Here is a 17,193-nt window from a genome sequence, read left to right on the forward strand (position 1 = left end):
GTGTATGCAAAATTACTAGCAAACCGAATCCAGCAGTGAATTAAAAAAAGATACGTCTGATCATGTTGGATTTATTCCAGAAACTAAGGATGGTTTAATATTAGTAAATCTATCAATGGAGATCATTATATTAACAGAAGAAAGGAGAAAAACCATATGGTCATCCCCACAAATGCAGAAAGAGTATTTGATAAAGCGCCATACCCTTTCATGATAAAAATTCTTAGCCAATTAGGACAAGGAAATGTCACTAACATATAGGAAACAGAATTTAAAACATTTTTTATTTTGGAAGGATCTCAATCCTACAGAAAAGTTGCAAAACTAGTTGAATGAACTGATTTTCCTTCACCTAGATTCACCGGTTGTTAACATTCTGCCAAATTTACTTTTTATCTATCTTTTTCTCTCCATATGTGTGTGTATAGAAATTTTGTTTCTGGTCCAGAATCCATCGCAGGATTGTGAGTCATGTTTGGTTGTCGTATCTCTTAGTCTTCTTTATTTCATGATACTGACATTTTTAAGCAGTAAAGGCCAGCTGTTTTGTCGACGTTCCTAAATTTGGATTTGTCCAGTTGTCTCCTCGTGATTAGATCATGTTATGCATTTTGGCAAGAAGATTACACAGTGATGTTGCATCCTCAGTCTGTTACATCGTGCGACACGTGATGTCGGTTTGTCCCATTGTTGGTGGTATTGGTGATGTCTGATCTCTTTGTTAATATTGTGCAAACATCATTCATAAAGAAAGAATGTTAGAAACACCTCTTTAAAATCAGCAGTAAGGGGCCGGCCTGGTGGCGCAAGCGGTTAAGTGCGCGTGCTCTGCTGCAGCGGCCCGGGGTTTGCCGGTTTGGATCCCGGGTGCGCACGGACGCACTACTTGGCAAGCCATGCTGTGGAGGCATCCCATATAAAGTGTAGGAAGATGGGCACGGATGTTAGCCCAGGGCCAGTCTTCCTCAGCAAAAAAAGAGGAGGATTGGCAGATGTTAGCACAGGGCTGATCTCCTCACAAAAATAAATAAATAAATAAAATCAGCAGTAAGATAAAACGTGCAGGCCTGCACAGTGAGACTAGAAAAATAAGTTAAAGGTATAATGATTAAAAAGGAAGAGTAAAACCACTATTATTTACAGATCTGATTGTCTAAATAGAAACTTGAAAGAATATGTAGTCGAATTATTGGAAAAATAAGAGTGTTTGGAAGGTAGCTGCATACAAAAATCAGAATACAAAAATGAATTTGCATTTTTACATACCAAGAACACATAGAAAATGTAAACATTTGCAATAGAATAAAAGACGATTGCATACCTAGGAAGAAACAAGCAAGACTTAGAAGGAGAAGATTACAGAGCATTATTGAAAGACTAATATTAAAGATGCCCTAAGGAAATGGAAATATGTACCATGTTCAGGAATAGCCACTTTTTCTCCCTCCCCCAAATTTGCATCGCATTCTCCTTTTTAGGACATATTCCACAGCGTATTCCTTTCTTAGGATATTACGCCCTGAATACTTGAATTAGACTCATTTGTATTCTTCTGGTAGTACCTCCTAATGTACTTAGATAGGAGGGGAAAAAAGAACCAGGACTTCTTTTTACCCATCATTGTTTTGTACCCAGGACTTGGTTTACCAGTCTATCACATTGTGGGCATGCAGTTGGTGCTCATAAATGTTCATTGATTGAACAAATTACCTAACAGTTGTTCATCCAAATAAATAGGGAGGGCGTCACTGGCGAAGGGAAGAGCATGAGCAAAGGCATGGAGGTGGGACTACAATGTTCAGGGAACAGTGCAGAGAGCATTCTGTGAAGGGGTGGAGGGAGATACCTTGGGGAAGTGGATTGGGGCCAGATGAGAAGGGCCTTGAATGCCGGGGTGAGAATTGTGAACTGTATTCGAGAGAGAGGTGAAATTTTTCTAGCTGGGGAGGGACAAGTGTAAAACGGGATTTATGGAAAGATTCGAAGGTCAGAGCTGGAAGGACCCCTAGAGATGGCCCCCGGTTTGGCTCCTTGTTTCTCCCAAGCTCTGGTTGCCTTTAAAAGATTCTGTCCACCAAACAAACTGCATTCTTAATTAAATAATTAACGTGTTTCCCTGATTTTTAATTTATTTTTGTCACAGTTTCTAACTCACATGAACTACTCAGTATAAATAGGTGCTAACAACTGATATTGAGAAAATAAATTGGTTTGATGTGATGGAGTGTGACCTGGGTGGGGAGAGGGGACCTAGTTTAGATAGGATGATCGGAGAAGGCCTTTCTGGAGAGACAACATTAGAGCACAGAGCCACTTGAAGCTCTAGGGGCAGAATGTTCAGGCAGCATGAATAGCATGTGCAAAGGCCCTGAGGTGGGAATGGGTTTGGTGTGTTTGAGAAACATACTGTTGCATTGTCACAGGGGCAAGAGCAATGGAAGGCAAGGTCAGAGAGGGAAGCAGGTCTGGGACCATGAAGGCCTTGGAGGCCAGGGCAGGAGTCGGGCTCCACTCTGAGTCTAGTGGGAAGGCACTGGAGAGTTGAAACTCAGTGTTGCTGTGCAGCCTGATCCTGGGTAAAATGTGCGATTCCTTTGGGCTTCTTGAAATGTCATAAGTAGCTAGAGGACACATGTTAATTGCTACCATCTCAGACTCTGAGCAATCCAGCCACAGCAGGAGCTGGAAGCACCTAATCAGAGCTCACACCGCGTGTCACGACACAGATTCTGACTCAGTGGGTCGGAGCGGGGCCGCAGTCTGCGTTCCCACCAGCTCCCAAGTTGCCAGATAAAATACAGGATACTCAGTTAAATCGGAATTTCAAATAAACACTAAGTAACTTTTTTTTGCTTATTTTTTTCTTTCTAATTAAACTTCTGTCTTGAGATCATTGTAGACTCACATGCAATTGTAAGACATCACGCAGAGAGATTCTGGGTACCCTTCACCCAGTTTCCCCCAATAGTAACATCTGCAGGATTGCAGTACAGTGTCGAAACCAGGATGTTGACATCGGTGCAGTCGAGATACAGAACACTGCATCATCACAGAGAACCCTTTATAGCCACAGCCACTTGCCTCTACCCCCCACCTTCTCCTTGACCCCTGAGCACCACTAATCTGTTCTCCATTTCTATACTTTTGCCATTTTAAGAATGTCACGTAAATGGAACCATACAGTATGTAACCTTTTGGGCTTGACTTTTTTCACTCAGCATAATTATCTGGGGATCCACCCAGGTTGTTGTGTGTATTGATAGCCCACTCTTTTTTATTGCTGAGTAGTATTCCATGGTGTGGACACACACACACAGTTTGTTTATCCACTCACCCATTGAAGGCCAGCTGGATTGTTTCCAGTTTGGGGCTTTGATGAATAAAGCTGCTATAAACTTTCGTGTGCAGGTTTTGTGAACATAAGTCGGTCTCCATTTCTCTGTGACAAATGCCCAGAGAGCAATTGCTGGGTCGTAATGTAGTTACATGTTTCATTTTATAAGAAACTACCAAGCTATTTTCCCAAATAATTTTTTAGTGTAAGTAAAGTATTGCATGGAACATACTTATACTAAAAAAATTGTTTGTTGTTTATCTGAAACTCAGATTTTACTGGGCATCCTGTCTTTTTATTTGCAAAATCTGGCATCTCCACCCCCAGGTGGTGTGAGGCTGCTGATGTGCGAACTGCATTTTCAGGAGCTGGCTCACATCTAGTTCTTTTTGCAATTATGAAAAGATTTCAAACACAAAAGTAGATAAAAACAATATAATGAACTCCTCTGTACCCAGATTCTAGAATCTTTAAGAGCTTGCCACTCTTGCTTCGTCCATCCCTTTTTTCCCTGAAGTATTTTAAAGCAAATCCTGGACATTTTGTCATTTTCACCCTCACAAACTTCAGGATGCAAATCTAACAAGTAGGGACATTTTCTGGCAGAACCACGATGCCGGGGTCACAGCAGCAACGAGAATTCCCATGTCACCGATGCTCAGTTCACGTGGAAAGGTCCCCACCTGCCACATAAAGGCCTCGTGTGTGTGGTTCGTTTCAGGCCTGGGAAGGTCCACGCGTTGCACTTGGTTGACGTTTTCTTAAGTAACCACATGGAGAGTGCCGGAGCAGGAACGAGAGGCGGAGAGAAGGAAGGGACCCCCGTGCTGGCCCCGTCGCGCAGCACTGAGCCCACGGGCCCTTGTTCGTGTGGTAGCGGGACAGAGCTGATGCTGATGCCTTCGCTAGCCCGTCTGGTTGGGGGGAGTGTTGCCCCGTGGTGCAGACGAGGATGCTGAGGCTCAGGGAGATGACTTCCCGAAGGACCCTGAGCAGTGAGGATGAGGCCCCGAGCGTGGCCCAGACCTCGGGGTGGCTGGGACCTCCCTGCATTCAGCCGCCTGCAGCTCCTGAGGTTTGGTTCCAGTTTACCTGGGCCCCTGGCCTGTTAGCAGGGCTCCCGTCCGCTCTAGGCGGAGGGGTGTCAGTGAAGGGTGCTGTGTGCAGGAAGGGAGGGAGGAGCTTTAATGGAGTGTACACACGGGCACATGGGGTTGGAAGGTGCCTGGCCTCACCACAGCGTCCAGGAAGTTCTTGTCCAGGAAGTTCTTCTCAAAGGGCCAGGCTGCCCCAGGCGGTGTCAGGTGTCCCGAAGGGAGTGACTCCGCGGTCAGGGCCCTTCCTCTTGCGGTGTGACCAGGGTGAGCCTGCAACCTCGGCAACCAACCCAGGGCTGTGCTCAGGGAACAAAGGCCCAGGGATGTGAGGGACAGGCCCCCCCAAGCCTGGGGCCCGGCCTGCAGCAGAGCCACCCTGGGGGGGTAGGAGGGTGGACTTTGCTGTGAGGTGTGGAGGGTGGGGAGGAAGGAAGGAAGGGCAGGCAGAGCCCTGGAACATTGCTGGGAGTGACCAGGCCAGAGGGGGGCCATGGGCCTGAAGGGCCAAACAGACACCAGGGCATTCAGGTGTCTGGGCAGGGGAGGGGGCCCTTCACTGCGGTGCTCTCAGAGGCCACATGGACCCTTCTCACGCCTGTGTCTGAGCATGTCACTACCCTGCTCAGACCCCTCCCAGAACTCCCTTGCCTGCACATGAATCCTGCCTTCCTCGTCAGAGCCTCCATCCACCGCCCGGCCCAGCCGACTTTTTTTTTTGAAAGTCTCTTCCAGTTCAGCCTGGAAAAGAACATACTCCAGGAATGGGTCCTCTGCCTTCAGATATCCAAGGAGCTGGCCTGGGACAGGAGGAAAGGTGTCCATGGAGTCCCAAAGGACAGAGCTAGGACCAGATGTGGCGAGTGAAGGGAACAGGAGGGCAGCGGGGAGGCCGTGCTGGGCTTGAGGTAGGAAGCGTTATCTCACTGTCAGCAAGGTCTGAAAGTGGAATAAACAGGAGAAAGTGAGCTCCCTGTCTCCAGGGGTGAGCAAGCAGGGTTAGCAGATAACATCTGCGGTTCTCCACGTCCAGCCCTGGGTGTGGGATTCTCCGTAAACCCTCCTCACGCTCATCTGTGTACTCATAAGGGGAGGGCCGAGGAATGACCTCTGCCCTAAATCCTTCTGGGAATGTGATTTGCGTTTTAGCAGCAGGTGTGTTCCAGGGTTGGGGAATGCTCTTATCATCTTTCCCTCTACTCAACTCCCAGTCTCCTCCAGGCAGCCCTCTGCCCGCGTCTTACCCCCTTATCCGTCGACGTGTCCATCTCTCTGTAGGGTCCAGCTGTGAGCCCTGTGCAGGGTGAGTGTCTCCATGCCCGCAGCCTCACCCCTCCTGTCTGGCCTCCTCTCCCAGCTCATCTGCCAACCTACCTTCCCTGCGGGCTGCTTCAGGATCCTCCACACTTAAAACCTACCTATGGCCCTGCCTTTCTGACTTGAAATGCCTCCCCTCCACCCTAGCCTGGTCAAAGACTTTTCTCTTTAAGGTCCAATTCAAAGGCCTCTTCCTCCAGGAAGCCTTTTCTGATTGATCCCGTGGGCCTTTCGTCTGCCTCTCTCTCCAAGCCCTGAGTACACTACATCCTGCCTCCTCCATGGGCAGGCAGCTCCATGAGTAACTCATCTTCTGTCACTACTTGCACACAGTGTGAGACCTGGCACGTAGTAGGTCCTCAGTGAAAGGACTGCTTGATGCCAATGATAACTATGATGTGAGGACAGCAAGAGGCAGACCAGGCAGTGAGAGGAAGCATTCCCAGTTCTGGCTCTGCCCTGGATGGGCTCTGTCGCCCTTAGCCCCCGCGACCCCAGCTGCTGCACCGTACCTGGGGATTCTTGTACTGCTTCCCAGGGGCGTCGAGAGGTTCATCGAATAATATGAGCAGAGCACCCAGCACAGCGCCTGGCGCAGAAATGACTCCGAAATTATGGTTCTTAAAGAAAGCATTTACAGACCCGCTCCTTATGGACGTGAGAGTGTGCTTGAGCTCCCCAGTGGGCGTGCCATCAAGGCGTCGGTTCGTTCACTGAGGTGCCCCTGGAGCAGTCGCCCGTCGGCTGTGTGGGAAGTGGTGGCAGTCCCCTGCGGAACGCTGAGTCCCTCCCTGGGCCCTGAAACACCCTGAGCGCAGAAACCCTGGATCCTGGCGATGAGCTCTGATGGACTTGCGCGGTGAACTTACTGAGAGCCTGCTTACCGCGCACCAGGCCCTGTCTTAAGCGCGTTACGTGTATTAACTCGTTTAATCCTCAGGCCCTCCCTGTGAGGTCCTACTACTGTTGCCATTTTGTAGATGAGGAAACTGAGGCACAGAGAGCCGAGGTCACTGGCCCAAGGTCACACAGTAGTAAGTGCTGTGGCAGGGGTTCAATCTCAGGGAGCCAGTCAGCCTGCCCCCCTACCGTCTTCCACACCGTGCAGCTGACCTCTGCCTGTCCCTAGCGGCCCTGCCTCTCATGTCCACCCTGGGGTATTGGGAGGGTCCCCTGAGGCCGTGACTCAGACACTGTTGTGGGCATGGCTGTGCCCCTCTGAGCGCTGGGGGTCATGACAACGGCCTCACAGCCGGCAGCTGAGGTCTGCCCCCGGAGCGTCCCTCACCTCCGCCCCCGGCTCTGCCCTCTGGGGTCCAAGTCCTGTCCGCTCCATTGGCCCAGGGCGGCCCCTCGGAGACTTGGAGGTGGCGGCGCTCCCGGCTGAGTCCAGGGTTCTCTGTGATCTGAGGAGAGCAGATGATCTCCCCTGAGTTAGAGCTTGTGCCCCCGTAAATCAGAGCCTGTCCCTGGCTGACTGCTGGCTAATGGACAGAAAGGCGGAAGTGGCCTCCTGATTATAACGTGCCTGCCCTGGCAGGGCTTTCAGCAGCTCGGTCAGTAGCCCGTCAGACTGACTAACGTCTGCTAATGTGGGTCCTCAGCACAAACCCTTTTAGGCACAGAGCGGCCTGCTGGCCCCAGGGGAGAGCCAGCCGTCCCTTGTTGGCTGAGAAGGAAGAGAAGCTGCCTGGGGCTGGGCCTCTGCTCCTGCAGGCCTGGGAGCAGCGCTGGCCGTGCCCAGCTCTGAGGAGCCACCCTTCTGAGCCAGGCTGGGGCTCCTGAGCCGGGAGGGGAGGCCGGAGGCTGAATGCGGCTCCTGGGCAGTTTGCTTCCCGTCAGCCAAGGCCACCTGACAGTCAGCTCTTGAGAACCCTCGGGGCAGAAGTTGGGGCATGGCCCTGGGCCAGAGTGTAGAGATAAAGGCAAAACTGAGAGCCAAACTGGGTGTGCCCCAGCAAAAACCCAGCACTGCTCATGCCCTTTGACCCAGGCAATGATCCAAGAGAAGGGAAGGTCTGTGTATGGGAAGGGGGTCAGGACGCTGACTCAGAGAGGGCCGGAACTCCCACAGAGTGCAGTTAAGACACCAGACTCACGCTTGAGAGCCAGAGCCCTGGGCTCCAGCCCAGCCCTGCCCCTCACGTTCCGTGACCCTGGGCAAGCCCCTCCTCCAGTCTGGGGTCATCGAGAGTGCTGTGATCTGTTAGTGATGCCTGCCACCAGCGCAGCCTCAGAGAACTCTCCTGTGTGCTTACCACTGTGGTCTCTGAGAGCCCTTCAAGCTCTGCAGTTTTGTGTGTCTGTGTGTGAGGAAGATGAGCCCTGTGCTCACATCTGTTGCCAATCCTCCTTTTTTTTGCTGAGGAAGATTGGCCTTAGGCTAACATCTGTGCCCATCTTCCTCTACTTTATGTGGGACGCCTGCCACAGCATGGCTTGATAATTGGTTCATAGGTCCACTCCCAGGATGCGAACCTGCGAACCCCTGGGGCCGCCAGAAGCGGAGCGCACCAGCATAACCACTGCGCCACCAGGCCGGCCCCAAAGCTCTGCAGTTTTATAACACATTTTTGGTTAATCCTGGAAGGACCCATCTTTTCTGAAAGTTGGGAGTTTTATTCTTTTTTTTTTTTTTAAATTACAATAAGCCCTTTATTCATTTACTTTTAGCTATTTCATAAATACCAGAAGAGAAAGTGCACAGTTTGTGAAGAAACTTAGAAAAATTTCTTTTTCCATATAGCAAACATAAATCTTTCCCTTTGGCTCCCTCTTCCAATCCTCCTTCACTGTGTTGAAGAGATATTGAGTTCTTCCAGATTTTTGGTTAGGTGGGTGGTTTCTAAACTGACTGGACTCTCCAGGTACGTAGTTCCTGCACAGGGTTTTCCAGTCACTGGATCTATGACTCGTCCAACTTTGAAAATTATCTCAGCCAGTTCATGTTTCACATGCTTCGTTCGTGGGACGGGTAAAGCTTTGAGAAGCACGATATCGCCAACTGTGCACTGCTGAAGAGCATCGTGGGCAAAGTAGGTTTTTCGCTTATTAAAATACTTCAATAAATAGGGATCCAGAGCAAGCCTGGTTACCCGCACTTTAGCAGTTTTTTGCATTGCTGTCCCAATCACCTTCCCCACAATCCACTTGGCATGGACGGATGAACGAGCTACTGACATTATTATGTGGCTTTGGTCACCTCCCGGCTCTGCTATCCCGGCGTGCGGCCTGCTGAGCGCCGGCCGGGGCATGACGGCATCATGCCGCACGCCGGGAGTTTTATTCTTAAGTACATTTTTTATTGCAAAATTTACACAGTTTTTATAGAAAGTTTGGGAAATTAAAAAAAGAGGATGATAAAAACCACTAATTTATCCCACCATCTAGAGATAATCATGATTAACATTTTGGAGCATTTTGATATACACATATACATGCGCACACACACGTATACATATAATAGCTGCTCTTATTTGAGCGATTACTGTAGGACATCACTGTAAAGCTTTTCATGCACGGTTTCTCATTTTACTCTCATAGCAATCCTACAAGGAAGAGATTATTATTCACATTTTACAGATGAGGAAAAAGAGGCTTGCAGAATCTGAGCAGGTGCTCGAAACAATCAGATTTTAATTTTTGAAAGTTCGCCCGTCGACAGCAGGCCAAATGGCCTAGAGGCTGGGCCAGAGGTCTGAGGCCAGACGATGGGCCCGTGGAGACCTGAGCCAGGCCTGTAGGTGCTGTGTCTCCCTCCAGGGCCCTGGCTGCAGGCACTGCCCCCCCACAGGGGCATGGAGCGTGCCCCTCTCTTCCCTGTCCAGGGACCCATTTTTTTCAGCCACAGAGGAGGCAGAACCATCTGGAAGAAATGGAACTTTTGCCCACCTCCTCACACGGCACTATCAAATGGCACACCTCCACATTCTTTCCTTTTCTCTCTCTCTGTGTATGTGAGGGTATGATTTTTTTTCTGAACCCTTTGAAGATAAGTCACATACATCTTTGTCCTTTCTCCCTAAATACTTGAGTGTTTCCTAAAAATAGGAATATTCTCTTACATAACCACAGTACCTTATCAACTTCACTAAGTTTAACATTGCAACAATACTTTAACGTTCACGTTCACGTTCCAATTTATCCAGTAACGTCCTCCGTAGAGTTCCCTCCTCCAGTATGGGATCTGGTCTGGGGCGAGGTGTCTAATGCCCTTTCCCGGGGGGCCACAGCTGAACTGGGGAGAGTATATCTGCAGGGGAGCCCAGGACCACCACCTCTGTTTGCAGAGCTAAGATGCATACATAAAACCCCATGAACCAAGGGCTCTGTTATGTGTGTCTCCCGGTTTGCCGGAGCTGACTGGGGAAGCTGGCGTCTATTCTAATCGCAGCTGTGCTTCGCGGTCTTATTTTTTATTATTTATTTATTTATTTACATGTTTTTAGCATTTTGTACCACTGAAGTTCTGGTTTTAGTTTTATATTAACCTTTTTTGTGTGTGTGTGAGGAAGATTGGCCCTGAGCTAACATCTGTTGCCAATCTTCCTCTTTTTCTCTTTTCTCCCCAAAGCCCCAGTACATAGTTGTATATCCTAGTTGTAGATCCCTCTAGTTCTTCTATGTAGAACACAGCCTCAGCACAGCTTGATGAGCAGTGAGTAGGTCCACGCCCAGGATCCAAACCGGTGAGCCCTGGGCTGCCCAAGCGGAGCGTGCAAACTTAACGACTACACCACCGGGCCGGCCCCCACAGCCTTATTAAGCAGGTCAGAGACCACCACTGCATCTTTGCTCAGTCTTGATTGGACGCAGTCTCAGAAGTCCCACAAAGGTGCAGTGGTCTGGGGGCCCGGGGTTCGCCAGTTGGGATCCTGGGCACCGACCTGCTCACCACTCATCAAGCCATTCTGAGGTGGCCTCCCACATAGAAGAGCTACAACTGTGATACACAACTATGTACTGGGGTTTGGGGGAGAAAAAAGAAAAAGAGCAAGATTGGCAACAGATGTTAGTGCAGGGCCAGTCTTCCTCAAAAAAAAAAAAAAGGTTCAGTGGTGTCTGCAGAGTAGGGGAGGTGAGGGAAAGAGAGGCAGTGGGTGTTCCCTGAGTTCACTCTATTCTTTTTTTGTGTGTGTGTGAGGATAATTAGCCCTGAGCTAACATCTGTTGCTAATCCTCCTCTTTTTGCTGAGGAAGGTTGGCCCTGGGCTAACATCTGTGCCCATCTTCCTCTACTTTATATGGGACGCCACCACAGCATGGCTTGACAAGCAGTGCGTCGGTGCATGCCCGGGATCCGAACTTGCGAACACCCTGGGCCACCAAAGCAGAGCGTGCGCACTTAACCGCTGCGCCAGCGGGCCAGCCCCAAGTTCACTCTATTCTTGAAAGTTCCTTTTTAAAGATCCTGAGGGCCGGCCCCGTGGCTTGGTGGTTAAGTGAGCGCGCTCCACTGCTGGCGACCCGGGTTCGGATCCCGGGCTCGCACCGACGCGCTGCTTCTCTGGCCATGCTGAGGCCGCGTCCCACATACAGCAACTAGAAGGACGTGCAGCTATGACACACAACTATCTACTGGGGCTTTGGGGGGAAAAAATAAATAAATAAAACCTTTTAAAAAAAAAAAAAAAAAAAAAAAAATAAAGATCCTGAAACTGTTGATTCTGTGAGGTCAAATACTGTGTCTCGTGTCACCCAGCACCTTGCCTAGGGCCTGTCCCCTAGGTTCCTCAGAAAGATTTGCTGAGTGAATGGATGTTGGCCAGTTTTCCTCTCAGCTGTCTCTTTCCAGATATAGAAATGGTCTGGGGAGCATTCTGGTGGGCGGGCTCCAGAACCCACAGTGGATTTGGACGAAGCCTGCGTTGGTGGGCAGAGGGCCCGGGTCCCGGCCCCGTTCTGCAAGGAGCACTGTGATGTGTCAGATGAATGTGCTGGTCCTGCCAGCTCCACGTTTCTGTGCCTGAACCGGCATGGTGGTCCCGTGACCGGGAAATCCAAGTGTCTGTGCAGTCGGAAGTCTCGGCTTCAGGGCTGTGGGCCCTGTGTGTCACCCCAGCACCTATGCAGGGATTCTCAGCAGGAAAGGGGCAAAGGGGAGGAAACGCCCTTTCTTTTTAGTTGAAATATGATTCACATACCGTAAGAGTCACTATTTAAAGGGTACGATTCACCGGGTTACAGTATATTCACATGGTTGGTTGTGCAGCCATCACCACTATCTAATTTCAAAATAATTTCATCACCCCAAAAAGAAACCCCATACTCATTAGCAGTCACTCCCTATTGACTCCTCCCCCAGCCCTAGGCAGCCACTAATCTTCTTTCACTCTCTCTGGATTTACTTATTCTGGATTTTTCGTGTGCATCAGTCAGGGTTCTGAACACCAGGTACGGGGGGTGTGTTAATTTGCTCAGGCAAAGAAACCACAGCTGGTGCATCACCTAAGTGGAATCACACAGTATCTCGTGGCTTTTTACGTCTGGCTTCTTTCACTTAGCGTAATGTTTTCAAGGTCCATCCATGTTGTAACATGTATCAGTACTTCCTTCTTTTTGGCAGAATAATATTCCATTGTGTGAATATACTACATTTTGTCTATCTGGTCACCTACTGATGGACTTTTTTTTGGGTTTGGGTTCTTGCACCTTTTGGCTATTAGGAATAATGCTGCTGTGAACGTTGGTGTACGCATTTTTTGTAGACCCGTGTTTTCACTTCTCTTGGGTTTATACCTAGGAGTGGAATTACTGGGTCACATGGTAACTCTGTGTGTAACCTTTTGATGAGCTGCCAGACTGTTTTCCAAAGTGGCTGCACCACTTTTGCCTTCCCACCAGCAGTGTGTGTGGGGAAATGTCCTTTTATTGAACACCCACTGTGTGCTTGGCACTTTCCACACTTCATCTGCGGTCCTCACGTGAACCCTGTGAAATACCTATCATTGCCTCCACTTTACTGAGGAGGACACTGAGGCTCAGAGAAGCCACAAGACTCCCCCAGGATTACACGGGGAATAGTGGGAAGTCCTAGATTCACACGCAGTTCTGTCCCTTGCATTTTCCTGTCTACTCAGTGATGGCTGCCTCCCGAGTGACTGTCCAGATGCTGACGTGGAAGTGGCCCCCTCCCCTCCCCAACCCTCCTGGGCCATGTTTTGCAGACGGGGAAGTTGGACCCCCACTACCCGAAGGTCTGCGGGCACAGAGGGAACGTCTTAGACATCAAGTGGAACCCTTTTGATGATTTTGAGATCGCCTCCTGTTCTGAAGATGCCACGGTGAGTGTCAGCGCATGAGGCGGTTCCCTTTCCTGAGAGCGTGGGACTGGGGCAGAGGGAGATGGAATGGTGTCCATACTCAGCTCTCACGCTCCCGACTCCTTCATCCTTCACAAGGTGAGCTCCCTGCTTGGGGAGGGGGTGAGTTAGGTGGAGGAGGAGAAGTTCTGGGCCCTGTGGGACTTAGAGCACCACCTCAGTTCCCCCACCTATGAAATGGGCATAATAGCTCCCAACCATCTAATGAAGATCCAGTGAGACTCATATTCCAGTGGGAAAGCCCACCTTTTGGGGGACTATAAAATGCTGTGAGGGGCATTTTTATTGTGGCCAGAAAATATTGTGCCGCTTAATTTCACAGACAGTGGGGAGGGGAGCTTTAACAGGACAGGAGTGGGAGCCTCGTGTGAATACGGACACCAACACCAGCCCGAAAGCTTCAATGCCATCACATTTTTGAGCCCTTGTTCTGTACCAGGGCCATAGTCCCTGCCCCTACAACATTCACTATTTTTTATTTATAATTTATTCTGTGCCCACTTCTAAAACGTGATGGGTATGGCTTAAAACAAAAGACACAGATATGATCAGATGATTAAAATAAGGATAAAAATCCTAGTTACCATTTACTGTGAGCTCACTGTGTTCCTGACTCTTCTTACACATATCATTTTCCTCAGTCTTCCCAGAAATTCCACGAGGTAGGATATTCTTCTGATGGAGAAGCCGAGGATCTGAGAGGTGGAGCACTTTGCCCAAGGTCACACAGTTTGTGGGGGCAGAGCCAGGCTTCAGACTGAGGTTTGATTCCAGAGCCCAATCTATTTCCACTGAGCTATGCCACTTCCCTAAAGGGCAGCAGTCACAGATGGAGGAAATGAGGGAATAATAGTAGAAACATTAGCTCTGGAGGGTTGTAGCTGTTGAGTTCCAGGTTTAGCTCAGAGCTGCCTGGCAGACAAGGGAAAAAGGGAAACAGAATCTACTGTAGAACCCTCACTGTTTGATCAAAGGAAAGAGACCAGTTCTTCAGGAGAAGCAGGTAGAAAACTTTAAGAGGACTTAGAATTTTCCAGTTTCCATATAGGGGATGCTGAGGAACACAGAGGGCAATGTCTGCCGAGGTGGTTTCACTGAAGGGGCAGCCAGGCCCTGTAAGAATTGGCCTTGTCTCCAGTGAGTGTAGGGCTTCTGACAGGATATCAAATATCTGACTCTGTCCCCACTCCTGCAATACCTGCCCCTTCGGGCCTTCTTTGAAGGCTCCCTTCAAGGTGTTTATTCAATTCCTAGCTAGCCCCATCGCCTGCCACAGTCCCTTCCCAGATGCCCCAGGGGCAGGATGAGTGGCAGTGCCTAACCCCAGCCCTCCTGTGTAAAGTGCTCGGCCATCTTGTCCCTGTCCCCTGGCCCTGTGGGGCAGGGACGGCCCTCTAGCTCTCAGGAGTGCTGGGGATGGTGTCTGCACCTCCCAAACAGACCTGTGCAGAGTCCGTCCTCCAGCCGGGTCCAGTTCTGTGAGGAAACAGCCGTCGCCAGACTCGGCTCTCTGGAGCCTGGCACTGCTCTTGTGGGGTTGGCCTTCTGGTTTTAAGTCCAAGACAACCAGGAAGTAAATATTTGCTGACTTGAAAGCAAAGTCTGCCTGAAAACCCTGTGTTATCTCTAAGGGAAGGGATGTACAGTCACGTAGGGACCTGAGGGACGTCAGGTCAGCACCAACCGGCTCCATCACCCTCTGCAGCATCCCCCCATACCCCATTTGTATGCCTTCATGACGGGGAGCTTACTTTGTACCGTGGAAGCACCTTCCATCCTCGACAACACCACTCTGGAAGGAAGCCCAGCCCCTCCTCCCAGGCCTTCAGTGTGGAATACAGGCCTGTGAGTCTGTGCAGCCTGGCCTTCTGGCCTTCAGTCTTTCCCCTTCCAGGCCATCCAAGGAAGCCCTTCAAAGGAAGGAGCTTGTCCCCACCCTGTCCTGCTCCAGAGACTGCGCTGGCTCCCTAGTGGCCTGAGGATGCCTCACAAACCCTTCCTCCTGGCATCTGAAGCTCCACCCTGGGCCTTCGGGACAAGGAGTGGGGAGACCTCTGTCCTTTGAGGGGTATACTGGGCTGGGAGGCAGATTTGCTCTGACACGCAGCCTGGCGCTCAGGCCTGCGGCCCACCGGCCCGCCCACTGCCTCAGGTCGTTAGAATGGCAAAGACCACCAGGGGCAGACTTGGAGGCCTGGCCTCGTCTCCTGTCAGCGCCAGCCCTGCTTGGGCTGGAGGACCTTGGCAAAGCCCCCGTCCCTCTGAGGGGCCCCAGCTGCCCCTCCACTGAGGGAGAGGCGGGTACAGAGAGAGCGCCCCAGCCCTCCTGCTGGGCACTGCCAGTTCTGTGCCTTAGGGTGGCGGGGGTGCCGAGGTGACCCTGGCTGACACCCCCTGGGCCGTGTCCCCTGACAGATTAAGATCTGGGACATCCCCAAGCAGCTGCTGACAAAGAACCTCACAGCCTGCAGGAAGGAGCTGGTGGGCCACGCCCGCCGCGTGGGCCTGGTGGAGTGGCACCCCACGGCCGCCAACATCCTTTTCAGCTCCGGCTACGACTACAAGGTGGGTCTGTATTAGTTTCCTGAGGCTGCCCTAACAAATGACCAACCTGGGTGGCTTAAGACAACAGAAATGTATTCTCGCAGTTCTGGGGACCAGAAATCCGAAATCAAGGCGTTAGAGGGCCATGCTCCCTCCAGAGGCTCTGGGAAAGAATCCTGTGCCCCTTCCAGCTCTGGTGGCTCCCGGCGTCCCTTGGCTGGGAGCTGCATCCCTCCAGCCCGCCTCCGTCTTCACGTGGGCTTCTCCTCCGTGTGTCTGTGTGTCCTCTCCTCTTCTTATAAGGACACCAGTCATTGACTCTAGGGCCCACCCAGACCCAGTATGACCTCACTGTAACTGCATCTGCAAGGACCCTATGTTCAAATAAGGTCACGTTCTGAGGTTCCAGGTGGACATGAGTTTTGGGGAGACACTATTCAACCTGTAAGTGTGCCTGGAGGGGACGGGCTAGGCCCTGCCCAGAGAAGCTTTCCCCTGCTCCGACGACTGCCAGGCTGACAGGCTGTGGGCCCTGTGGACTGGGAAGATTCCCAGTAGGGGAGACCTAGATTCTGTTCCGACTCAGTCTCTGACTTGCAATGTGACCTGGGAAAATCCATTTTCTTCCGTGGGCCTCAGTTTCTCAATCTGTACACAGATGGGTTGGCGTGACCATAGCTGTGGCTTTTAAACTCTTCTCTTCGCAACTCTGTAGGGGCCTCGGTGGTGGATGAAAGGGCGGGATGGGAGTGGCTGGAAGGGCCTGTACCCCCTTCTGATCAGAAGTGCTCTCTTCCCTGTTTATGTCGGGTGTGTCTGCAGGGCTCCTGTGTAGGGTTGTGCAGGTTATTCTGCAAACAACTCCAGGGGCGCTGTTCACACCATAGGCTGTGGGGACGGATTGCCCTGATCTCTGCAGTGCACAGCCTCTGCAGCTAAACACAGCAGCCCTGTTCATCTGTGCAGGGTGGAAACTGCTGCTAATAACTGTTTGACCCCCTGGATTCCTGGGGTCTTCCCAGCATGGATGTGCTGTTGCCCCATGGCAGATGGTGTTTTCTTTTCGCTGCCAGACAGCCTGACTCCCGGCTCCCCTCCTGCCATGTGGCAGCTTCAGCGGCAGATCCTCCTCCCACCGAGGCCTTGTGGCCAGACTGCCATCTGCGCGTCCCTCCCGGGGATACCGTGTTTCAGCGCAGCTGGCGGCGTGTGATGGCGGGGCCAGGCGGGGGTGGCGGCTGTGCTCAGAGCGGGCTCTCTGCCATGCAGGTGATGGTCTGGAACCTGGATACAAAGGAGTCTGTCATCATCAGCCCTGTGAGGACAATTGACTGTCACCAGGACGTGATCCTCTCCATGTCCTTCAACACCAACGGCAGCCTGCTGGCCACCACCTGTAAAGACCGCAAGATTCGGATTCTCGACCCCCGAGCAGGGACCGTTCTCCAGGTCAGTGCTGGCCTGGGGTCTGGCCTGGGGTCAGAGGAGCAAGGAGTGGAGTGGGGGTGGGGGCAGCTCCTGAGAACAGGGCAGTAGTGCTGTCAGTGTTCTGGCCGAGCCTGCACACCTGCTCTCCCTGTCT

General features: G+C 51.2%; 1 protein-coding gene and 1 pseudogene across 4 annotated transcripts in view; one reads left to right on the top strand and one right to left on the bottom strand.

Annotated features, from left to right (window-relative positions):
* CORO2A (coronin 2A) overlaps window positions 1-17,193 on the top strand; it is a 58,134-nt gene that overhangs the window by 31,254 nt on the left and 9,687 nt on the right. For all 4 annotated transcript variants that reach the window (XR_015548984.1, XM_087419426.1, XM_087419424.1 and 1 more), the window contains exons 3-5: window positions 12,912-13,028; window positions 15,483-15,632; window positions 16,881-17,060. Coding sequence is in view for 3 of the 4 variants with exons in the window: in XM_087419426.1 (XP_087275552.1) it covers window positions 12,912-13,028; window positions 15,483-15,632; window positions 16,881-17,060 (447 nt within the window). In the remaining variant the exon portion in view is untranslated. The remainder of the gene's footprint in view (window positions 1-12,911; window positions 13,029-15,482; window positions 15,633-16,880; window positions 17,061-17,193) is intronic.
* LOC101389957 (small ribosomal subunit protein uS17m pseudogene) lies at window positions 8,378-8,973 on the bottom strand (annotated as a pseudogene).

The sequence above is a fragment of the Ceratotherium simum genome, chromosome 29, assembly GCF_057802395.1.
Source record: "Ceratotherium simum simum isolate JZ-2026a chromosome 29, ASM5780239v1, whole genome shotgun sequence".
In the NCBI taxonomy this organism is placed as follows: domain Eukaryota; kingdom Metazoa; phylum Chordata; class Mammalia; order Perissodactyla; family Rhinocerotidae; genus Ceratotherium; species Ceratotherium simum.